The sequence below is a fragment of the Bufo gargarizans genome, chromosome 11 (genome assembly GCF_014858855.1).
Source record: "Bufo gargarizans isolate SCDJY-AF-19 chromosome 11, ASM1485885v1, whole genome shotgun sequence".
NCBI classification, from domain to species: Eukaryota; Metazoa; Chordata; class Amphibia; order Anura; family Bufonidae; genus Bufo; species Bufo gargarizans.
The window spans coordinates 6,213,000-6,238,702 of NC_058090.1; the positions used below are offsets into that span (position 1 = coordinate 6,213,000).

The 25,703-nt window shown below is 44.4% G+C and overlaps 1 protein-coding gene across 1 annotated transcript; it reads left to right on the plus strand.

Moving 5' to 3' along the window:
• Nucleotides 1–3,028: 3,028 nt before the first annotated feature.
• On the plus strand, nucleotides 3,029–25,186 carry LOC122922012 (proline-rich extensin-like protein EPR1). The gene is made up of 3 exons (XM_044272405.1): nucleotides 3,029–3,154; nucleotides 22,914–23,061; nucleotides 23,145–25,186. Exons 1-3 carry the CDS (start codon nucleotides 3,029–3,031, stop codon nucleotides 25,184–25,186), a joined length of 2,316 nt encoding a protein of 771 aa, XP_044128340.1.
• The last annotated feature ends 517 nt before the right edge of the window (nucleotides 25,187–25,703 follow it).

A 25,703-nucleotide genomic window follows, 5' to 3' on the forward strand; every position in this document is an offset into this window, starting at 1 on the left:
CTCCATCCATTCTCTATGGGGTCGCCGGAGATGGCGGAGTACAACGCTGGCTATTTCCAGTGGTCCCACAGAGAATGAATGGAGCAGCAGGGCGTATATGTTGCCTGTCACACCATCAAAAAGGGGGAACAGGACCAGTTCCTGGGATCAGTGGGGGTCGCAGAATCGGACCTCACTATTCATATAGTTATGCCCTATAGTGCGGAGAGAATAACTTGAATACCTGGACAACCCCTTTTAATCCTCCACCGCTCCACCACCAGTATCTCTTTACATGGCAGCAGTGATGCCTGTAAATGCGGAATATCATCACTGCCGCCATGTAAACCGTACCTGTCAATACTGGAGAATGTGACGCACTGGGCAGAATTTTTCGAGCATAAGTCCAACCCCCTTTGCAGGTAATAACCTTTAACAAAGCCCAAGCAAAGGTTCTAGAGGAGCAACGTGAGCAAAGGGCTCAAACGGAGAGTGATAACTGAAGCAGAGGCATTAGGGTCACCTGAGGCAGGGTAATAGTGGGGATCCTGGAGCAGAGGTATTAGGGGGGCAACTGGAGAAGAGGCAATATTAGTGGTGCATTTAGAGTGGGGGCATCTGGAGCTGGGGCATTTATGGGGGTGCACCTAAAGCAGAGGTATTGGGTGGACCTAGGGCAGAGGATGGCCAGACATGTTCTCTCCTCCTTCACTGCCAGCAGCTGGAAGTTTAGAAGATACTGCAGGGCCTCCTGTACAATTTACACCAGTAGGAGGCTGCATTGCTGTGTGATACTGCCACCTTGTGGCTACAATAATTATCTCTCCTGAGAAGCAAGAGAAATAATTACTCCTCCGTCTTTTCTCCGGGCGCAGGAGACTGTGGGCCCACCGAGGAATCCCCCGCCTCCCCGGTGGGCCAGTCCGAGCCTGCACCACAGTATGACCACATCTTAGATTCCATGTGTTTCCAGGAGTACCTCCCCTCCCCAGTCCCCCCACTGACAGATGCCTGAGACCGCGCCATGTGCAGCTTCTTCCTGGATTTCAGGTCACATTTATAAAAGTCTATAAACTCTCCTTTTCAATATTTCAATGTTCTGCCATTACACAGTTTCCGCACAGCTCCAGAATACTAATCCTCTGTGCAATGCAGTAAAATATTGGATTCATTCTAGAATTTAAAGAAAAATCCACCACCGCCCCCTGAGAAAACGGGATAATATATGAGCCGGAGCAGTATATAGATCGCTCTCTATGTGAATTTATTCCATTCAATAAAAGCATGCGGTGATGGTGCCCTTAACTCTTTCTTTGCCCCTGCAACTCAGGGGATCCCAGTTACTGGACAGTGTGCAATATACTGTATCGATCTATCGATCTATCTCATATCTATCTATCTATCTATCTATCTACAATGCCTTAAAAAAAGTATTCACATCCTTTGAAGTTTTCTACATTTTCTCATGTTACACCCACAAACCTAAATGTATTTTATTGGGATTTTATGTGATCGACCAACACAAAGTAACAAGTCTGTGTGAGGCGATACATGGCTTTCATCATGGCGTACATTCGTATTCAGCCCCCGTGAGTCAATATTTTGTAGGACCACCTTTTGCTGCCAGTCTTTTGGGGTCTGTCTCTACCAGCTTTGCACATCTAGAGGCTGACATTTTTGCCCATTCTTCTTTGCAGAAGAGCTCGCGCTCAGTCAGATTGGGTGGAGAGCGTCTGTGAACAGCAGTTATTAAGTCTTGCCACAGATTCTCAATGGGATTGAGGTGTCGGGGCCAGTCTAACACATCAAGATGCATTGTAGCTCTGGCTGGATATTGAGGGTGGTTGTCCTGCAGGAAGGTGAACCTCTGCCCCCAATCTCAAGTCTTCTGCAGCCTCTACCAGGTTTTCTTCTAGGATTGCCCTGTATTTACAGTAGCTCCATCCATCTTCCCATCACCTCTGACCAGCTTCCCTGTCCCTGCTGAAGGAAAGCCTCCCCCAGCATGATGCTGCCACCTCCATGCTTCACATGGGGATCGTGTGTTCAGGGGGATGTGCAGGGTTAGTTTTCCACCACAAATAGCGGTTTGCATTTAGGCCATAAAGTTAATCTTTGGTTTCCTCTGACCAGATCTAGATCATCTTCTTCCACATGTTTGTCATGTCCCCTACATGGCTGGTGGTAAACTGCAGACAGGACTTCTTATGGCTGCTTTCAAAAATGGCTTTCTTCTTGCCACTCTTCCATAAACGCCAGATTTGTGGAGTACACGACTAATAGTTGTCCTGTGGACAGATTCTCCCATCTGAGATGGGCCTCTTGGCTACTTCTCTAATTAATGCTCTCCTTGCCTGGGCTGTCAGTTTAGGTGGACGGACATGTCATGGTAGGTTTGCAGTGGTTCCTTACTCCTTCCATTTTCGGATGATAGATTGTACAGTTCTCCGTGAGATGTTCAGAGCTTGGGATATTTTTTATAACCTAACTCTTCTTTACACTTCTTTACAACTTTATCCCTGACCTGTCTGGTGTGTTCCTTGTTTTTCATGATGCTGTTTGAACACTAATGTTCTCTAACAAACCTCTGAGGCCTTCACAGAAGAGCTGGAGTTATACTGAAAAGACATTACACACAGGTGGACTCGATTTACTAAATAGGTGACTTCTGAAGGCAATTGGTCATGCTGGATTTTATTTAGGGGGATCAGAATATAGGGGGCTGAATACAAATGCACATCACACTTTTCAGATTTTTATTTATAAAATTTTTTGAAAACCATGTCTCAATACTTTTTCAAGGCACTGTATCTGTCAATCTCTCTATCTGTAGCTGTGTATCTATCTCATATCTACAGTATCTATCTATCTATCTTACATACCTGCCTATAATGTGGACAGACAGGTGTGCGTGTCACTTACCCGGAGAACAGCTGGCACCAGTCTGATGCTCCTCCTTCATGGGAGTAGTGCCCCCTAATGGCAGTGGTCCTTATTCACCAGGATAATACCCCGGCCACACTGCAAAATCTGTCCAGAAATAAGGACCATGACAAAGGGGAAAGATGATGACTTGTCTTCAGATTCCCAGATCTCAATCCGATCATCATCTGTGGGATCTATAGAGGCCGCACTGAGGAACTTACAGGCTCTGATACCACAGGACTCCTCAGAGGTCAGGGGGAGTCCGCATATAGAAGGATCAGAGCTAGTTTGGTGCCACACAGTGTTATATATGTAGATATGGTCACAGTGTATAACGCACGTTACTGGCTGTGGGAGCAATTTCCTGGTGGAGAAGGAAAGCTTCAAGAGCTTCTTTACATCAATTCACCCATCACTTATTGGCAATCAGCTAGAAGAACATTACAATTAATGCAATAATTACAGTATCTGAAACCATTCGGAATGAATCACCGATTATAAGCAAGGTGCAAGATATGAATAAACATGGAGGGTAAATTATACATGATTCACCCTTTCGTATTCTCGCTCCCAGGTGATCTCTGCTCGCTGCCAGCGTACGGCTTCAGCTCTGAGCCCCAGGTATCATTAAGTCTCCCTGTAAAAGTTTTGATTTTGCTGCTGCTCAGTGGCTCGGGGCGAGGTTCGGAAAGAAGTTAGTTTTTTCGTGTTTACAGTTAACCCCTTATGTTTTTTCATTGACACATTCCAAGAGCCATAACTTTTTAATTTCTCTGTCAATTTAGGAGAATGAGGATCTGTTCTATTGCTGGACAAGTTCTTGTTTTTATTGCAACCGTATTGGGGTGCATATAACTTATTGAACACTTATTTTATTTATTTTGGGGGGAATGGAAAAAATTTGTTTTTGGTTTTATTTTTCTTGCCATAAATTGCGCTGTATAAATATGGTTAAAGGGCTATTCCGGCTGTTACACATTCAGCATTAGATCAGTTTGGGTCCTACCACTGGGACCACCAGCTATCACAAATACAGGGACCCTGCCCCGCTGTTCATATCTGGAGGGCCTGAGGATTACAGGGTCCCCGTTCTCGGTGGGTGTCCGAGCAGTAGGACCCCCACCGATCCACCAGTTGGCCCCCATCCTGTGGACAGGGAATAACTTGTAACAACCCAGACGCCCGTGTTGATATGACTACCTGGTTACCATCTTTTGAGTATTTTTTTTTTTTACTATTTACTATTCTTTGCACTTTTTTTTATTCTATTTTAGTAGTTTTGTTGAATATAAGCATTTTTACCAGACCAAAAAATCACTTTCGTGTCGCCACAACCCAAAACCCAGACCTTGTTTACTCGCTCAGCTTTTTTCAGAAGTCCCATAGAAATGAATGGGAAACACACTGCGCAAGCGTGGCCACCACTCCATTAACTTCAAGGAGGCTGACGGAAATAGCCGAGCAAGTGCTCAGCTATTTTTGGCAGTCCCATAGAAATGAATGGAGGGCGCCTGCGCATGAGCGGTTCCCCTCTCCTTCATTTGGCAGGCTCCATTTTAGAGATAGATGCCCATAGGTGTAGCCCACACCTATCAGACATTGGTGGCATACCCAACCTTTTTAAAGGTGGATTTTCACTTTATGCAATCAGTCCATGTAATTTTCGGCTCCACTCTTGCCCACGGCCCTCGAGCTCAGCCCTTTTCACTGCAATGAAGCTGAACTGCAATATCAGAGACAACCAATGCTCAAGAGTGGCGCTGTTTCTATTTATTTTCTTAGCCTCAGTGATCCCTTTATCCTCGTAATTTTTTTCTTCCATTCCATTGACTAGGAAAGTAAAAATCTTCCACCCTGCAGGAACCTTTCCTAAAAAAAAAAAGAAATATTTGTACACTCGGTTCCAGATGACTTCCGCCTCCATTGTCCCTGATCCTTTGTGTTTCTACTCTTCTCCATCCCTTTCAACTTATTCTGAGAAATTTCCCTTTTCCGTCTGATACTTAAAGCTTCATTGGCCACTTTGTAGCGTAATTGTCATTTGTCGCCATGGAAACCTCTTTCTCCCAGAATCGTTTAGTAATGCGCTCCCTGTTTTGGCTGTGCCTCGGCAGACTGCAGCCTTCTCCTCTTCCCACCTCTTACATTACTTCCAGCTCGCTTACTACACTGTATTTTTCTCATGAGTCACGTCCACCATCTAAGGATCCCGCTTGCTCAGTCCTCCCGCTTTCCCCTGTGCCGTTTTCATTACTGCACAGATATGTCCACATTCCACAGCAGTAGAAGGTAACAGACAAGAATGCCGGCTATGTCTCCTATTGTGACGGTATCCTTCATTTCCAGGAAATAGAGTAGAAAATTCTGAACGGCGCAGTGCTCACCGTGGCCCCCGCTTGGTTGTCTAGGCGAGCGGCTCTTTTTAGTGGCACTTTTTATTCATATCACAAAGGCCCCGATCCACTCACTGTATTCAGTGTTTCACAAGCAGAATAGGCGAGCAGACCCGGGTGCCTGGCACATCTTCCATAACCACGTCAAGAAATGCTAATTGGTGCCAAGCAAGTCAACATGCAACAAGGAGGCGACACCGTCCTTCTTCGAGTCGACAGTGTACAATCTGATGGAAGAACCTGCTTATTGTGAACGAGCTCTTGCCGTCTCTTAGAAACGTGGTTGTGAATGTGCGGGGGAGGACAAGTGTCGGAATTCTGAACACACGGGAATTAGTTAACTTATAAAACTTCAATCCTGATGACCAACAGAGGAGGCGCTTATGTTCAGTGCTGGGTGTTCTTATGTAGAGCTGACCACCCATGGACCACTCAGCCCTCCTGCTCCGAAGGACACACACCTAGAAATCAACTATTGTGTTTACCTATAAAACATAACGTAACATGTAAGCTACCGGTAGAATGCAGATATCAATAGTACTGCCATAGGGTACACACACACACATACCGTGCAGTGCCTAAACATGTATTCACATTAAAAACCACATATTTACCACACATTACACACACTTAACACACATATACACTATGCAAACAATATGTACACATTACATACATATACTCCTTACAACATATTCAAATACATGCACATTACAAGACTATATACTCTACACACATCCATTACACGCAGATCTGTTACACACACTGCACCTATAGGGATATGTGTGCAGACAGCCTATCACACCCCTTATATACCCACCGAGGGATATGAGTGCAGACAGCCTATCACACACCTTACATACCCACCGAGGGATATGAGTGCAGACAGCCTATCACACACCTTACATACCCACCGAGGGATATGTGTACAGACAGCCTATCACACACCTTATATACCCACCGAGGGATATGAGTGCAGACAGCCTATCACACACCTTACATACCCACCGAGGGATATGAGTGCAGACAGCCTATCACACACCTTACATACCCACCGAGGGATATGTGTACAGACAGCCTATCACACACCTTATATACCCACCGAGGGATATGAGTGCAGACAGCCTATCACACACCTTACATACCCACCGAGGGATATGTGTGCAGACAGCCTATCACACCTTATATACCCACCGAGGCATATGTGTGCAGACAGCCTATCACACACCTTATATACCCACCGAGGGATATGAGTGCAGACAGCCTATCACACACCTTACATACCCACCGAGGGATATGTGTGCAGACAGCCTATCACACCTTATATACCCACCGAGGCATATGTGTGCAGACAGCCTATCACACACCTTATATACCCACCGAGGCATATGTGTGCAGACAGCCTATCACACACCTTATATACCCACCGAGGGATATGAGTGCAGACAGCCTATCACACACCTTACATACCCACCGAGGGATATGTGTGGAGACAGCCTATCACACACCTTATATACCCACCGAGGCATATGTGTGCAGACAGCCTATCACACACCTTATATACCCACCAAACCAGCTCACCACACTGGACTTACTTCATGAGCTACACGCTGCCAATATAGACAATAGGAAGTGGTTATAATAAGTTGTCTTTACTTTGTACATTACACACGTATGTAATGTACATACACATATGTACATATTGTACAAATATACATATATACACATTACACACAGGTACACAGTAGTTACACAAATTACACAGACTTTCTTCTCCTGTAGAGCTGTCACACCCTACTGCAGATAATGATGAATGTCTTGAGCATACTCTGTGACCCGTGCAGAGGTCATTTTGTAGGGATGGGGAGGAGGTAAGCTGTAACATTACCAAATATGAATGCTGTATCCTGTGTTATCTTTATATGGATGTTCACTTGTAAACCTGCTTGTATCGATAATGAGATGACTGCTGAGAACTGATCTCTACAGAACATGAGGGGACAGCCCATTATGAGGCTCAAAGAGTCAAAACTCTCGCCTTCTGACATGTCTGCTTTAGTAACGACTTGCACTCCCCGCGTAATAACAATCTTGGAGCATCTGTTCTCATGACTGTAGAGGCTGAATCATGGATTCTTGCTGGAAATAGCAAATTTGTAGTTACTGCGGGTGACCAGTTCATCTCTGCAGTTTTCTATTTATACTACCACCAGCGCCTTCAGAGGGGCGTGAGAACAGCCAGGTGAGTATTCACTAACCTTTTTCTGACCACAGTATTTGGAGGAGGCAGAGAATGTCTTCCTGCTGGAGTGTACTTTACTAAATGGCATATTCTCCATATTTTGCAAATGTGCAAGTGACAACATTGACAGTAAGGATTTGTGTAATTGGATTTCCCTGTGCGGTTTTTTAAAGATATACTATCTACTGTGCTGTATTATACGTATACTATATACTGTGCTCTATTATACGTATACTATATACTGTGCTCTATTATACATATACTATATACTGTGCTCTATTATACATATACAATATACTGTACTGTATTATACATATACTATATACTGTGCTCTATTATACATATACTATATACTGTGCTGTATTATACACATACTATATACTGTGCTCTATTATACATATACTATATACTGTGCTCTATTATACATATACTATATACTGTGCTCTATTATACATATACTATATACTGTACTCTATTATACATATACAATATACTGTGCTCTATTATACATATGCTATATACTGTGCTGTATTATACGTATACTGTATACTGTGCTCTATTATACATATGCTATATACTGTGCTGTATTATACGTATACTGTATACTGTGCTCTATTATACGTATACTATATACTGTGCTCTATTAAACATATACTATATACTGTGCTCTATTATACATATACTATATACTGTGCTCTATTATACATATACTATATACTGTGCTCTATTATACATATACTATATACTGTGCTCTATTATACATATACTATATACTGTGCTCTATTATACATATACTATATACTGTACTCTATTATACATATACAATATACTGTGCTCTATTATACATATACTATATACTGTACTCTATTATACATATACTATATACTGTGCTCTATTATACATATACTATATACTGTACTCTATTATACATATACTATATACTGTGCTCTATTATACATATACTATATACTGTACTCTATTATACATATACAATATACTGTGCTCTATTATACATATACTATATACTGTACTGTATTATACATATACTATATACTGTGCTGTATTATACATATACTATATACTGTGCTGTATTATACATATACTATATACTGTGCTCTATTATACGTATACTATATACTGTGCTGTATTATACATATACTATATACTGTGCTCAATTATACATATACTATATACTGTGCTCAATTATACATATACTATATACTGTGCTCTATTATACGTATACTATATACTGTGCTGTATTATACATATACTATATACTGTGCTGTATTATACATATACTATATACTGTGCTCTATTATACATATACAATATACTGTGCTCTATTATACATATACTATATACTGTGCTGTATTATACGTATACTGTATACTGTGCTCTATTATACATATACTATATACTGTGCTCTATTATACGTATACTATATACTGTGCTCTATTAAACATATACTATATACTGTGCTCTATTATACATATACTATATACTGTGCTCTATTATACATATACTATATACTGTACTCTATTATACATATACTATATACTGTGCTCTATTATACGTATACTATATACTGTGCTCTATTATACGTATACTATATACTGTGCTGTATTATACATATACTATATACTGTACTGTATTATACATATACTATATACTGTGCTGTATTATACATATACTATCTACTGTGCTGTATTATACGTATACTATATACTGTGCTCTATTATACATATACTATAAACCTCTCAAATGTATGTATACTAATGCCAGAAGCCTGACTAATAAAACTGGTGAACTGGAATTAGTGATGTGTGAGGAGGACTATGACAGTGGGAATAACTGAGACACGGTTGGATGATGGCTATGACAGTGGGAATAACTGAGACATGGCTGGATGATAGCTATGACAGTGGGAATAACTGAGACACGGTTGGATGATAGCTATGACAGTGGGAATAACTGAGACATGGCTGGATGATAGCTATGACAGTGGGAATAACAGACACGGCTGGATGATAGCTATGACAGTGGGAATAACTGAGACATGGCTGGATGATAGCTATGACAGTGGGAATAACTGAGACATGGCTGGATGATAGCTATGACAGTGGGAATAACTGAGACATGGCTGGATGATAGCTATGACAGTGGGAATAACTGAGACATGGCTGGATGATAGCTATGACTGGGCAGTTAATGTACAGGGTTACAGTCTGTTTAGACAGGATCGTCAAAACCGGAGAGGGGGAGGGGGGTTCTCCTTTATGTAAAGTCCTGTCTAAAGCCCACAGTCCGAGAAGATATAAGTGAGGGACATGGACATGTGGAGTCACTGTGGGTAGAGATACATGGAGCTAAAAACAATAATAAAATACTAATAGGAGTTTACTATAAACCACCTAATATACCAGAGTCCACAGAAAATCTACTACTAAACGAGACAGACGAGGCGGCAAATCATAATGAGGTGGTTATTATGGGGGAACTCCGCAGATATAGACTGGGAAACTGAGACCTGTACATCTCATAAAGGAAACAGGTTCTTGGCAATAACCAAAGACAATTACCTCTCCCAACTGGTTCAGGACCCGACCAGAGGGACGGCCATACTGGACTTAGTATTAACCAATAGGCCTGACAGAACAACAGACGTGCAGGTCGGGGGACACCGGGGAAATAGTGACCAGAAAGTAATAACCTTCCAATTATCATTCAAAAGAGCGTTTCTTCAGGGAGGAACAAAAATACCAAACTACAAAAAAGCTAAATTTAGCCAACTAAAAGAGGCCATAGGCCTAACTAACTGGGACAAAGTCCTCAAAAATAAAATTACAGCCACAAAATGGGATATCTTTAAAAACATCCTAAAATCTCAGTGTGAGAGGTACATACCGTATGGGAATAAAAGGTTAAGGAACAAAAAGAAACCAATGTGGATAAACAGAACTGTAAAGAAAGCAATAAATGACAAAAAGAAAGCATATCATTCACTGAAACAGGAGGGTAGCACGGAAGCACTGAAAAACTATAAGGAAAAAAATAGAACATGTAAAAAACAAATAAAAGCGGCCAAACTAGAGACCGAGAGATTAATTGCCAAAGAGAGTAAAACTAACCCTAAAATGTTCTTCAATTATATAAAATGTTAAAAAGTATAAATCTGAAGGTGTCGGCCCTTTAAAGAGTAATGAGGGGGAAGTCGCAGAGAGCGATGAGGAGAAAGCAAAGCTGTTAAATATTTTTTTCTCCAATGTATTCACTGAGGAAAATAAACTGTCAGATCAAATGCTGAATGTTGAAATAAATTCCCCATTAAAAGTGTCCTGTCTGACCCAGGAAGAAGTACAACAGTGACTTAAAAAAATGTAAATAGACAAATCACCAGGACCAGATGGCATACACCCCCGTATCCTAAGGGAATTAATTAATGTCATAGCCAGACCCTTATTTCTGATATTTGCAGATTCTATACTGACAGGGAGTGTTCCACAGGATTGGCGCATGGCAAATGTGGTGCCAATATTCAAAAAGGGTCCAAAAACAGAGCCTGGAAACTATAGGCCGGTAAGTTTAACATCTGTTGTGGGTAAACTGTTTGAAGGTTTTCTGAGAGATGCTATATTAGAGCCTCTCAACGGAAATAAGCAAATAACATCATATCAGCATGGCTCCGTGAGGGATCGGTCATGTCAAACTAATTTAATCAGTTTCTATGAGGAGGTAAGTTCTAGACTTGACCGCGGCGAATCAATAGATGTCGTGTATCTGGACTTCTGCAAAGCATTTGACACTGTACCACATAAAAGGTTAGTATATAATGAGAATGCTCGGACTGGGAGAAAACGTCTGTAAGTGGGTAAGTAACTGGCTGAGGGATAGAAAACAGAGGGGGGTTATTAACGGTACATACTCAGATTGGGTCACTGTCACTAGTGGGGTACCTCAGGGGTCAGTACTGGAGGGGTCACTGTCACTAGTGGGGTACCTCAGGGGTCAGGACTGGAGGGGTCACTGTCACTAGTGGGGTACCTCAGGGGTCAGTACTGGAGGGGTCACTGTCACTAGTGGGGTACCTCAGGGGTCAGTATTGGGCCCTATTCTATTCAATATATTTATTAATGATCTTCTAGAAGGCTTGCATAGTAAAATGTAAATTTTCGCAGAGGACACTAAACTGTGTAAAGTAATTAACACTGAGGACAGTATACTGTATATATACTACAGAGGACAGTATACTGTATATATACTACAGAGGACAGTATACTGTATATATACTACAGAGGACAGTATACTGTATATATACTACAGAGGACAGTATACTACTACAGAGGGATCTGGATAGATTGGAGGCTTGGGCAGATAAGTGGCAGATGAGGTTTAACACTGACAAATGTAAAGTTATGCACATGGGAAGGAATAATGCAAGTCACCCGTACATACTAAATTGTAAAACACTCGGTAACACTGACATGGAAAAGGATCTAGGAATTTTAATAAACAGCAAACTAAGCTGCAAAAACCAGTTTCAGGCAGCTGCTGCCAAGGCCAATATGATAGTGGGTTGCATCAAAAGGGGCATAGATGGCGGTGATGAGAACATAGTCCTGCCACTTTACAAATCACTGGTCAGACCACACATGGAGGACTGTGTACAGTTCTGGGCTCCAGTGAACAAGGCAGACATAGCAGAGCTGGAGAAGGTCCAGAGGAGGGCAACTAAAGTAATAACTGGAATGGGGCAACTACAGGACCCTGAAAGATTATCAACATTAGGGTTATTCACTTTAGAAAAAAGACGACTGAGGGGAGATCTAATAACTATGTTTAAATATATCAGGGGTCAGTAGAGAGATCTATCCCATCATCTATTTATCCCCAGGACTGTGACGAGGGGACATCCTCTGCGTCTGGAGGAAAGAAGGTTTGTACACAAACATAGAAGATGATTCTTTACGGTAAGAGCAGTGAGACTATGGACTCTTTACTGTAAGAGCAGTGAGACTATGGACTCTTTACTGTAAGAGCAGTGAGACTATGGACTCTTTACTGTAAGAGCAGTGAGACTATGGACTCTATACTGTAAGAGCAGTGAGACTATGGACTCTTTACTGTAAGAGCAGTGAGACTATGGACTCTTTACTGTAAGAGCAGTGAGACTATGGACTCTTTACTGTAAGAGCAGTGAGACTATGGACTCTTTACGGTAAGAGCAGTGAGACTATGGACTCTTTACTGTAAGAGCAGTGAGACTATGGACTCTTTACTGTAAGAGCAGTGAGACTATGGACTCTTTACTGTAAGAGCAGTGAGACTATGGACTCTTTACTGTAAGAGCAGTGAGACTATGGACTCTTTACTGTAAGAGCAGTGAGACTATGGACTCTATACTGTAAGAGCAGTGAGACTATGGACTCTTTACTGTAAGAGCAGTGAGACTATGGACTCTTTACTGTAAGAGCAGTGAGACTATGGACTCTTTACTGTAAGAGCAGTGAGGATATGGACTCTTTACTGTAAGAGCAGTGAGACTATGGACTCTTTACTGTAAGAGCAGTGAGACTATGGACTCTTTACTGTAAGAGCAGTGAGACTATGGACTCTATACTGTAAGAGCAGGTGAGACTATGGACTCTTTACTGTAAGAGCAGTGAGACTATGGACTCTTTACTGTAAGAGCAGTGAGACTATGGACTCTTTACTGTAAGAGCAGTGACACTATTGACTCTTTACTGTAAGAGCAGTGAGACTATGGACTCTTTACTGTAAGAGCAGTAAGACTATGGACTCTTTACTGTCAGAGCAGTGAGACTATGGACTCTTTACTGTCAGAGCAGTGAGACTATGGACTCTTTACTGTAAGAGCAGTGAAACTATGGACTCTTTACTGTAAGAGCAGTGATACTATGGACTCTTTACTGTAAGAGCAGTGAGACTATGGACTCTTTACTGTAAGAGCAGTGAGACTATGGACTCTTTACTGTAAGAGCAGTGAGACTATGGACTCTTTACTGTAAGAGCAGTGAGACTATGGACTCTTTACTGTAAGAGCAGTGAGACTATGGACTCTATACTGTAAGAGCAGTGAGACTATGGACTCTTTACTGTAAGAGCAGTGAGACTATGGACTCTTTACTGTAAGAGCAGTGAGACTATGGACTCTTACTGTAAGAGCAGTGAGACTATGGACTCTTTACTGTAAGAGCAGTGAGACTATGGACTCTTTACTGTAAGAGCAGTGAGACTATGGACTCTTTACTGTAAGAGCAGTGAGACCATGGACTCTTACTGTAAGAGCAGTGAGACTATAGACTACTACTGAGCAGTGAGACTATGGACTCTTTACTGTAAGAGCAGTGAGACTATGGACTCTTTACTGTAAGAGCAGTGAGACTATGGACTCTTTACTGTAAGAGCAGTGAGACTATGGACTCTTTACTGTAGAGCAGTGAGACTATGACTCTTTACTGTAAGAGCAGTGAGACTATGACTCTTTACTGTAAGAGCAGTGAGACTATGGACTCTTTACTGTAAGAGCAGTGAGACTATGGACTCTTTACTGTAAGAGCAGTGAGACTATGGACTCTTTACTGTAAGAGCAGTGAGACTATGGACTCTATACTGTAAGAGCAGTGAGACTATGGACTCTTACTGTCAGAGCAGTGAGACTATGGACTCTTTACTGTAAGAGCAGTGAGACTATGGACTCTTTACTGTAGAGCAGTGAGACTATGGACTCTTTACTGTCAGAGCAGTGAGACTATGGACTCTTTACTGTAAGAGCAGTGAGACTATGGACTCTTTACTGTAAGAGCAGTGAGACTATGGACTCTTTACTGTAAGAGCAGTGAGACTATGGACTCTTACTGTAAGAGCAGTTAGACTATTGACTCTTTACTGTAAGAGCAGTGAGACTATGGACTCTATACTGTAAGAGCAGTGAGACTATGGACTCTATACTGTAAGAGCAGTGAGACTATGGACTCTATACTGTAAGAGCAGTGAGACTATGGACTCTATACTGTAAGAGCAGTGAGACTATGGACTCTATACTGTAAGAGCAGTGAGACTATGGACTCTATACTGTAAGAGCAGTGAGACTATAGGACTCTTTACTGTAAGAGCAGTGAGACTATGGACTCTATTACTGTAAGAGCAGTGAGACTATGGACTCTCTACTGTAAGAGCAGTGAGACTATGGACTCTATACTGTAAGAGCAGTGAGACTATGGAACTCTATACTGTAAGAGCAGTGAGACTATGGACTCTATACTGTAAGAGCAGTGAGGACTATGGACTCTTTACTGTAAGAGCAGTGAGACTATGGACTCTATACTGTAAGAGCAGTGAGACTATGGACTCTTACTGTAAGAGCAGTGAGGACTATGGACTCTTTACTGTAAGAGCAGTGAGACTATGGACTCTTACTGTAAGAGCAGTGAGACTATGGACTCTTTACTGTAAGAGCAGTGAGACTATGGACTCTTTACTGTAAGAGCAGTGAGACTATGGACTCTGTACTGTAAGAGCAGTGAGACTATGGACTCTGTACTGTAAGAGCAGTGAGACTATGGACTCTTTACTGTAAGAGCAGTGAGACTATGGACTCTTTACTGTAAGAGCGGTGAGACTATGGACTCTTTACTGTAAGAGCAGTGAGACTATGGACTCTTTACTGTAAGAGCAGTGAGACTATGGACTCTGTACTGTAAGAGCAGTGAGACTATGGACTCTGTACTGTAAGAGCAGTGAGACTATGGACTCTTTACTGTAAGAGCAGTGAGACTATGGACTCTTTACTGTAAGAGCAGTGAGACTATGGACTCTTTACTGTCAGAGCAGTGAGACTATGGACTCTATACTGTAAGAGCAGTGAGACTATGGACTCTTTACTGTAAGAGCAGTGAGACTATGGACTCTTTACCGTCAGAGCAGTGAGACTATGGTGCTCTCTGCCTGAGGAGGTGGTGATGGTGAATTCACTAAAAGTTCAAGAGGGGCCTGGATGTATTTCTGGAGTGTAATAATATAACAGGTTATAGCTACTAGAGAGGGGTCGTTGATCCAGGGAGTTATTCTGATGCCTGATTAGGGTCGGGAAGGAATTTCCTCCCCTTAAGTGGGGAAAATTGGCTTCTACCTCACAGTTTTTTTTGCCTTCCTCTGAATCAACTTGCAGGATAACAGGCCGAACTGGATGGACAGGGGGCTTTTTTCGGCCTTATAAACTATGTTACTATGTAAAACAATTCAGTCGAGGCATAGGGCTGGCTTTTCCAGTCTTCTCTCGGGCAGAAGAAGGGGTTGATGCTGAGGAAAGGCCTGAGCTAGCTGTCCCTCTCTCTCTCAGAAGGCTGGTCCCCTGGTCAAAGGCTGTAGTTCCCACGGTCTGTGGAAGAGCATGCCTATCTCAGCATTTTCTTCCGGTCACTCAAGTAGTCTGGCAGAGTCTCTTCATCTAAGCACTTAACACTAGGGACTCTGACTGCTCTCCTTATACAGTTTCTAGCTGAACTAGAATGTTCTAGTGGGAGAGGTGGAGTGGTGAAACTCAGATCAAATAAATACAATGTAACACTTTCTGTCTTTTATAGACTTACATTAAAGCTTCAATGATACTCAATGGCAATGACACAGCAGTTTTTCCAGACAAAAGCAAGTTTTCAGACATAACAACAGAGCTAAACCAGATATTTAAAAGGTCAGTCTGTGTGGTTTTGGTGGTAAACAAAGTCTGGGATTTTACCTCCAAAACACATTCTTCTTTAACTGTTATGGTAACTGTGGAAAATTGCCAGCTTCTCATTATTAGCTAGAAAGTCCCAAAAGTCTCTCAATGATCATTAACCCATTCCAAATTGCTGTGTAAATACAGTGCAAATGAGCCAGATATATGACAACAGACATATAACATGCAGTGACACGGTATTAAGCAGTATAAGTCAATGCAAATTAACCCTTGAAATAAAGTAAGGAGTTTGATGACTTTGCGTAGAGGAAACAGGCAAATGTCCACAAATGTTCAGACTTCAAAGTACCCCCTATTCCAGGGCACATTTCCGCATGGCCAGTCAATTTCCACATCTAAGAAAAAAAGCAAAGTGTACATGGGATTTGTCTAATCTCACACACTTTGCTGGTACTGTGTTACACTGCGGTTTTTCTGCGCAAAATCCACACAGAATAACCATGAGCTATCCATGCTGTGTGTAGGCACCCTTGTGTTCAGTGCATGATAGCAATCTTTATTCAGCCCTGCAGGATATGTGAGCGATATATGAAAAAAAAAATGTACTAAATAAATGATCCCCAAACCTAAAGGCAACCAGGGGACTCATGAAATGGCAGCAGGCTCCCTTATTCCCGTGAACCACATTTTCTCCAACTTCAGAGAAAACATAATTTTAGCAAAAAATAAAAAAAAATCCAGGCATGGGGAAAAGTGGTGGGTTCAATTTGATTGACAGGTCTCCCCTATTTGTGTAAAGGGAGAAATCTGACAATCGGACCAAGCCAGGTAGGGAAACATGCCCGCTGGTAGGATTACTGCCAGCTTCTTCTGCCCGGCTCAGCCTCATTTTATTTCTGTATAGGGAGAAGCCTGACAATCGAGCTAGGGCGAGCCACCCAGTGGGCACTTCTCCACTTGCAGCGTTTCATGGCAGAATCTGCTTTTTGTGAAGAGGAGCCTGTCAGGATTTCATGCTGCCCATGGTCAGGACAGACGGCAGCTAAGGGGGGGGGGGGGATTTTCAATTCCGTTATAGCTTTCTGTTACAACATGCTTATAGCAGAAAATAATGGAATTGTGAGACGGAATCGTCTGGTTTTCATTATCTTGGGCGGAAAATAAAGTCCCGTCAACAGGCTTCTTTTAGGAGCTGTTCACATTACATTTTTGCCCCATGTTTAGCATATAGGTTGGGTAAAAAAAAAGGATCCAAAAATACATTACACTACACCTTTCCATCCTGTGGAGTCCAGCAAGAAAACGTATATGATAATGGATACTTTTTATAACAATGGAACCCTACGGTGGAGGATACTACTGTATGTCTGATGCCACGTCATGTGTACACATTAAACATGGTACAATAACCTGATGTGAACGCAGCCTTAATTCAATAGCAGGGTCCACATGTTCCCCTTCTGTAGACAGGGTTCCCAACCAGAATTTGTCTTTTTTCTGGACAACGTTTCAAAAAATCACAGACAGCCAACCTTTTTTCCGCACAAATTGGAAAAGCACAAGGAATGATAAAGGTTAAAAGTAATCCACGTCTATAGCTCAATATACTGATCAGAACTCATTACCAGCATTTACTGGGAGCTGCAAAATAATGATAATTACCATCAAGATAAAAATCATAGACTCATCTTTTTTTATTTCACTGACAAAGGAAAAAAAGTCGCCTATTTTTACAGACAGTCGAGAAATTTCTGAACGATTGGCCACCCTGGTAGAAGAGATGGTAGAGGGACACATGGCTGCAGTGGAGACACATAGGTCTGCACAGGAGCTGTGTGCATTATACTAGGCTGTTTGCAAAGTTCCTCCACCTTTAGCAGCAGTATGGCAATAAAAATGGTTCTAGAAATCTTTATTCCATGTCCGTGACTGACGAGCGGGTGACTTTGTTTTGGCACCAGGTACGTGTAGTAGATGAGATGGGAAAACTTATAAAACTTGTTTGGAAAAGTTTGTTACATGATTAATGAGTCTGAATCATAATCATCTTATTTTCTTAATTAATTTCCAGTGTAGACTCATCGAGCCCTTGAGTCATCGAGCTGGTGGAAGTCTTACCTACTGCGGCGGAGGAGGAGATGCGCTACATGCTCTTACTACTTAACTCTTGGAGTTATTTTTTTATTTTACTCAAAGAATTCACTAAATCCACAAATCAATCATTTTCATTCCCTTAAGTTTTAACTTTAGTTCAATAAATTATATTTCACAAGTCTGCAAAAAAGGACACCATGTAAAAATACACAATGCTGAACATTCTACAGAACCTAGAAATGGATACAAGTGCGGGTGACTTCTCCCGATCATTGCCCTTTCGAGTGCACCCATAGTGCCAGCCATAGCACCATCCATATCGCCCACAGACCGACTGCCACAACCACAGCATCTCCATACAATAAAATGGGCACATCCAATCACAACGGTCTTCTGGTATGTCATGGCTACATCTGAGAAGGTAACACAGGTCAGGCCCTTTGGCACTGCTCAGAGAATTTTAACTATAGCAGCAATCAATGTCACTTGGGCAGTGTTTGTGCCGGATGTCATTAATGCCCATGGGTGATGGGTGACCTCCACTTTTTATATATGTTGGGAACATTTACCAGCATATATGTTCAATGGAGGCCAGAAATTCAATGTGAACACAGCCTAACCCTGGACAAGATCTCTCTTAGGCTCTGTACGCGGGCTAGCCTGTTCCCTTTTGATCCTGAAGAGGGTCCTCTACCTCCGGACACAAAACTTCTCAATTCAATGACCATTTGCTTAGAATCTTCTGCTGGCTTTTCAGTAATAGAAATCTCCGAGCAGTACCAAAGGCTTGATCTTTCCATATAGCCCTCACTTTAAGGATATCATTACTAGTCTGAGACTTCACCAATGTGACATATTCAATGTGACATATTCAAGCCCAGGGGGTTTGTCCTTTCTGCTGCAGCTCACTCCCTATCACAGCCCAGGGGGTTTGTCCTTTCTACTGCAGCTCACTCCCTATCACAGCCCAGGGGGTTTGTCCTTTCTGCTGCAGCTCACTCCCTATCACAGCCCAGGGGGTTTGTCCTTTCTGCTGCAGCTCACTCCCTATCACAGCCCAGGGGGTTTGTCCTTTCTACTGCAGCTCACTCCCTATCACAGCCCAGGGGGTTTGTCCTTTCTGCTGCAGCTCACTCCCTATCACAGCCCAGGGGGTTTGTCCTTTCTACTGCAGCTCACTCCCTATCACAGCCCAGGGGGTTTGTCCTTTCTACTGCAGCTCACTCCCTATCACAGCCCAGGGGGTTTGTCCTTTCTGCTGCAGCTCACTCCCTATCACAGCCCAGGGGGTTTGTCCTTTCTGCTGCAGCTCACGCTCTATCACAGCCCAGGGGGTTTGTCCTTTCTACTGCAGCTCACTCCCTATCACAGCCCAGGGGGTTTGTCCTTACTGCTGCAGCTCACTTCCTATCACAGCCCAGGGGGTTTGTCCTTTCTGCTGCAGCTCACGCTCTATCACAGCCCAGGGGGTTTGTCCTTTCTTCTGCAGCTCACTCCCTATCACAGCCCAGGGGGTTTGTCCTTTCTGCTGCAGCTCACTCCCTATCACAGCCCAGGGGTTTTTTCCTTTCTACTGCAGCTCACTCCCTATCACAGCCCAGGGGGTTTGTCCTTTCTACTGCAGCTCACTCCCTATCACAGCCCAGGGGGTTTGTCCTTTCTACTGCAGCTCACTCCCTATCACAGCCCAGGGGGTTTGTCCTTTCTGCTGCAGCTCACTCCCTATCACAGCCCAGGGGGTTTGTCCTTTCTGCTGCAGCTCACTCCCTATCACAGCCCAGGGGGTTTGTCCTTTCTGCTGCAGCTCACTCCCTATCACAGTTCAGGGGATGTATCCTTTCTGCTGTATCTTTCTTTCTGTTGCAGCTCTGGGGGCGTGTCTTTTCTGCTGCAGATCTCTCCCTAGCACAGCTCAGCAGGCATGTCCTTTCTGCTGCATCTATCTACCTGACTCAGTTCAGGGTGCATGTCCTTTCTGCTGCAGGTGTTTCTCTATCAGAGCTTTCTCAGAGGGCGTGTTTCTTTATGCTGCAGTTCTCTCCCTGTAACTGTCTACACGCCTCCTAACCGTAGACATGGCTAGTGGCAGGTGAAGGATGGAACTGAGCATGTGTGACCATGCTCATCCAGATCAATAAGTGGACGTGCACATTGCTATACAGATTAATCACCAGGGGGTGCCATTAAAATAGAGAATAAAGAGAAATAGAAAGATGATATGTCACAACTGTAGCGTTTTTGCAGCAGAAAGTAAATTGCAAAGGTCACTTGCTTTTCATGCTGAATTATAGTAATATAACATGTAATGGTGGCACAACCCCTTCAAAGTGCAAAACAAAAAAACTGTGGACCTACCTGCTGTGCTCTGGTGGTCTCTGACCTGTTACGTTGTTGCCACCCATCTCCGATCAGAATCCTTCATGCCGCAGTTACAGTCACTTTTTCAGTTGCTTTTGATGTCGTTATCTGTCATTACCGGGCCCCGTCCTGCAGCCTCGCAGCAGAATGTCTATTACCCGAGTCCAGTTATTAAGGGCCACGACCTTACCATGCTCCTCGATGTCTCCACGCCTCACGTCTTCCGGCAGAGGCGCTTTATATATTAAATATACATGCCTCCGTGCAACATGAATATTTGATGCTACAGTTATTGGCTTCATGTGACATTACTGGGAAGTCTGTCCTATGGAGATCGTCTGCAGGAGACGTATGAACGACCCCAGTGGATCAGCGATCAGAGCCAAGTCTTCCAGCAACCAACGTGCTCGGAGAATTCACTGCCATCTTACAGGAGTCCGGGCCAACTGGTGTAGCAGAGCCGGGTATGATTACCGCAACTTGTACAGTACATGAAAGTATCCGAGACCGAGAGGCAAACTGAAGCAAAAAGTTCTGTAAATTAGCCTCACTCATCTCCTCCTGCTGATTATTAAAAACATTTTTATATACAGTATTTGCTCCACAGGGCAACTGCATTTATGGACTCTGTATGCGGCACACATAATACAATGAATAGAGTCTGTATATAGTATAGTCTGTTATCTGCTAGATTATAGTTATTATTATTATTGTTACTATTCTTAAAGGGGTTAAATTTTATGGTGGAAATAAATTAAAAAATTCATGCTGCGGTTTCTCCCGTTCCAATGCTTTCCTGTTCCCGGGGATCTCTACTCTCTGGTCCCTTTTGACATACAGTAAATGACAACCCAACCAATCACTGGCCATAGTGGTGACCCGCCTCAGTTAGTGATTGTCTGAGAGGTCCAGAGGGGTAGTCAAAACCAGTTGGGGGACTGGAGTGCATCAGAATAGGAGCAGGGTGGGTGCGATGAGTATAAAAAAAAATCTAAACATGATTTTGTGATACTGTGTCATGAGATGTCTATCCTACTGTATATGTGCTATGGATGCCCCCCCTTACCCCCCCAGTGGTTATGTTGTGAGTTGCAGCCTTTCACAGAACTGTGTTGAATTTACCACTTAAAAAATTGTCCTTAAAGGGGCTATCCCATGATTAATGTAAAAAATGAAAATCATACAGTCCATGGCAATCTCAAAGCTAGAACCGGCCCTGTACCTCACATGGATCCAGAGATCTCCCCATTCATTGCTCCAGTTGCTCTGCTAGGCTTATATCAATTTGGCAGCTCACGGGTGTGTCCTTTCTGTTGTAGCTATCTTCTTGTCACAACTCAGGAAGCAGTTGAATGATGGAACTGAGCATGTGTGTCCTCAGAGAGGTGGACACAGAAATAAGAAAGAGAACAAACAGCAGGTGGCGCTATACAGATACATTATATTAGATAACTCAGTGGCTATACGAAATTTTTAACTGCATGCAATTACAGAAGTGTTGAGGTCCAGGTGCTGGTTTGAAAACTACCGATTATTTTTGTGGGACAGCCCCTTTAACCAAATTTGAGTTCAGGAAAAGGAGCACACATCTGTGATAAGTAGTGAAGATGAACATGAGATAAAGTGTCATTTCCCTCGCCTTCCAGCAGCCTGTAGTTCCCCTTCCCCCGGCTTTAGGATCTCAGTAAATATTCAGGAGCCTCTTCAGTCTGAAAACAAAACACTTCAGTAATAAATGAAGATATTGAGGAGAGGAGAGAGGGGGAGGGAGGAGGGGGATGATGCTGCAGTCTCCTTCCTCAGCCTATATATTAGAGGGAAAGGGGAGCAGGAGTAGGGGGGGCATTGATTGGTCAGAGCACAAAGCACAGCTCTTCAGCTCACACCAGGAGAAGCCTCCATTATGGTCACCTGCCCTAACCAGGGATCTATGATGCTGTCAGTTTGGATTATTAGACCTGTGGTGCTCCAGGGATGTGCGGCCATAATATGGCCTTATACACATATACAGCTGCCTAAGGAGTCATGGGAAGGTGGAGCTGTACAGGAGACCGAGTTCTAGTTCTGCTCTCCACTGGCCCTATAGAAACCACAGGGGCGGCCCCCATGATACAGACACCAAGCATCTCTCAGCATCTGTAGTAACACAATGACGTAGTTTGTAAAAGGCTGAAAAAAGACGTCTGTCCACCAAGTTCAGCTTCGTATCCTGCACCTGGTTCAGCTTCGTATCCTGCACCCGGTTCAGCCAATTATCCTGCACCCGGTTCAGCCAATTATCCTGCACCCGGTTCAGCCTATTATCCTGCACCCGGTTCAGCCTCGTATCCTACACCCGGTTCAGGCTCGTATCCTGCACCCGGTTCAACCTCGTATCCTGCACCCGGTTCAGCCAATTATCCTGCACCCAGTCGAGCCTCGTATCCTGCACCCAGTCGAGCCTCGTATCCTGCAGTCGAGCCTCGTATCCTGCTCCTAGTCGAGCCTCGTATCCTGCACCCAGTCGAGCCTCGTATCCTGCACCCGGTTCAGCCTCGTATCCTGCACCCGGTTCAGCCTCGTATCCTGCACCCGTTTCAGCCTCGTATCCTGCACGCGGTTCAGCCTCCTATCCTGCACCCGGTTCAGCCTCGTATCCTGCACGCGGTTCAGCCTCCTATCCTGCACCCGGTTCAGCCTCGTATCCTGCACCCGGTTCAGCCTCGTATCCTGCACCCGGTTCAGCCTCGTATCCTGCACCCGGTTCAGCCTCGTATCCTGCACCCGGTTCAGCCTCGTATCCTGCACCCGGTTCAGCCTCCTATCCTGCACCCGGTTCAGCCTCGTATCCTGCACCCGGTTCAGCCTCGTATCCTGCACCCGGTTCAGCCTCGTATCCTGCACGCGGTTCAGCCTCCTATCCTGCACCCGGTTCAGCCTCGTATCCTGCACGCGGTTCAGCCTCCTATCCTGCACCCGGTTCAGCCTCGTATCCTGCACCCGGTTCAGCCTCGTATCCTGCACCCGGTTCAGCCTAGTATCCTGCACCCGGTTCAGCCTCGTATCCTGCACCCGGTTCAGCCTCCTATCCTGCACCCGGTTCAGCCTCCTATCCTGCACCCGGTTCAGCCTCCTATCCTGCACCCGAACCCGGTTCAGCCTCCTATCCTGCACCTGGTTCAGCCTCCTATCCTGCACCCGGTTCAGCCTCCTATCCTGCACCCGGACCCGGTTCAGCCTCGTATAGTGCACCTGGTTCAGCCTTGTATCCTGCACCCGATTCAGCCTCGTATCGTGCACCTGGTTCAGCCTCGTATCCTGCACCCGGTTCAGCCTCCTATCCTGCACCCGGTTCAGCCTCCTATCCTGCACCCGGACCCGGTTCAGCCTCGTATCGTGCACCTGGTTCAGCCACGTATCCTGCACCCGGCTCAGCCTTGTATCCTGCACCCAGTTCAGCCTCCAATCCTGCACCCGGACCCGGCTCAGCCTTGTATCCTGCACCCGGCTCAGCCACGTATCCTGCACCCGGCTCAGCCTTGTATCCTGCACCCGGCTCAGCCACGTATCCTGCACCCGGCTCAGCCATGTATCCTGCACCCGGCTCAGCCACGTATCCTGCACCCGGCTCAGCCTTGTATCCTGCACCCGGCTCAGCCACGTATCCTGCACCCGGTTCAGCCTTGTACCCTGCACCCAGTTCAGCCTCCAATCCTGCACCCGGACCCGGCTCAGCCTTGTATCCTGGACCCGGCTCAGCCTTGTATCCTGCACCCAGTTCAGCCTCCAATCCTGCACCCGGACCCGGCTCAGCCTTGTATCCTGCACCCGGCTCAGCCACGTATCCTGCACCCGGCTCAGCCTTGTACCCTGCACCCAGTTCAGCCTCCAATCCTGCACCCGGACCCGGCTCAGCCTTGTATCCTGCACCCGGTTCAGCCTTGTATCCTGCACCCAGTTCAGCCTCCAATCCTGCACCCGGACCCGGCTCAGCCTTGTATCCTGCACCCGGCTCAGCCACGTATCCTGCACCCGGCTCAGCCTTGTATCCTGCCCCCGGCTCAGCCACGTATCCTGCCCCCGGCTCAGCCATGTATCCTGCACCCGGCTCAGCCACGTATCCTGCACCCGGCTCAGCCTTGTATCCTGCACCCGGCTCAGCCACGTATCCTGCACCCGGCTCAGCCATGTATCCTGCACCCGGCTCAGCCACGTATCCTGCACCCGGCTCAGCCACGTATCCTGCACCCGGCTCAGCCACGTATCCTGCACCCGGCTCAGCCTTGTATCCTGCACCCGGCTCAGCCACGTATCCTGCACCCGGCTCAGCCTTGTATCCTGCACCCGGCTCAGCCACGTATCCTGCACCCGGTTCAGCCTTGTACCCTGCACCCAGTTCAGCCTCAAATCCTGCAAGCAAGTACACAACTAGTGAGCATTTATTTATTTTTCTTGCTTTTTGGAAGTATGGATTCACAGATCTGGAAAATTAAAATTGGACTCGTCAGGATTGTATAAATAAAAAATGTGCTATTTCTTTTCATTGAGCTGCTCGGTAATAAAGAGGGTGCACGGTCAGCAGAAACAAAGCGAATAGCAACTAAGTTATATAAATATAAAAAAAACTACAATATAGAAGTAAAGTGACTTGATGGAGCGCTCTCTGCGGCACAGGCTGTTCAGGCGCGGTTATTTAAAGCAGCTCAATAAATGTAAGTTTATTTCCCTTATATAAAAGAAATTCCATCTGTGTACGTCTATTACTCTTCATAACAGAGCAGAATAATTAAGTTTTAGCAGCTCACAGAGCAAATTAAGTTATATTTATTCAATGCATAGCAAATTTCACTGCTTGGATGACACCGAAGTCATCAGCACTAAACAGTGCCCTCTACTGGGCAAAGGAACTGCGCTCCATGACAGGGATCTCCCTGCTCTATGGAAGAGGAGAGACTTGTCCCTGTGCAGAAAGAAATGTAGGAGAAGCACAAATCAACCACAAAAATACTAATAATTATATATGAGCGGATACATA

What these genes read in the sequence shown, in the direction of transcription:
- LOC122922012 (XM_044272405.1), top strand. Translation starts at nt 3,029, where the DNA reads ATGACAAAGGGGAAAGATGATGACTTGTCTTCAGATTCCCAGATCTCA. An exon ending in TACCACAGGACTCCTCAGAG is followed by an intron (nt 3,155 to 22,913) that starts GTCAGGGGGAGT and finishes CACCTGGTTCAG; the next exon opens with CTTCGTATCCTGCACCCGGT. An exon ending in CCTGCACCCGGTTCAACCTC is followed by an intron (nt 23,062 to 23,144) that starts GTATCCTGCACC and finishes CGTATCCTGCAG; the next exon opens with TCGAGCCTCGTATCCTGCTC.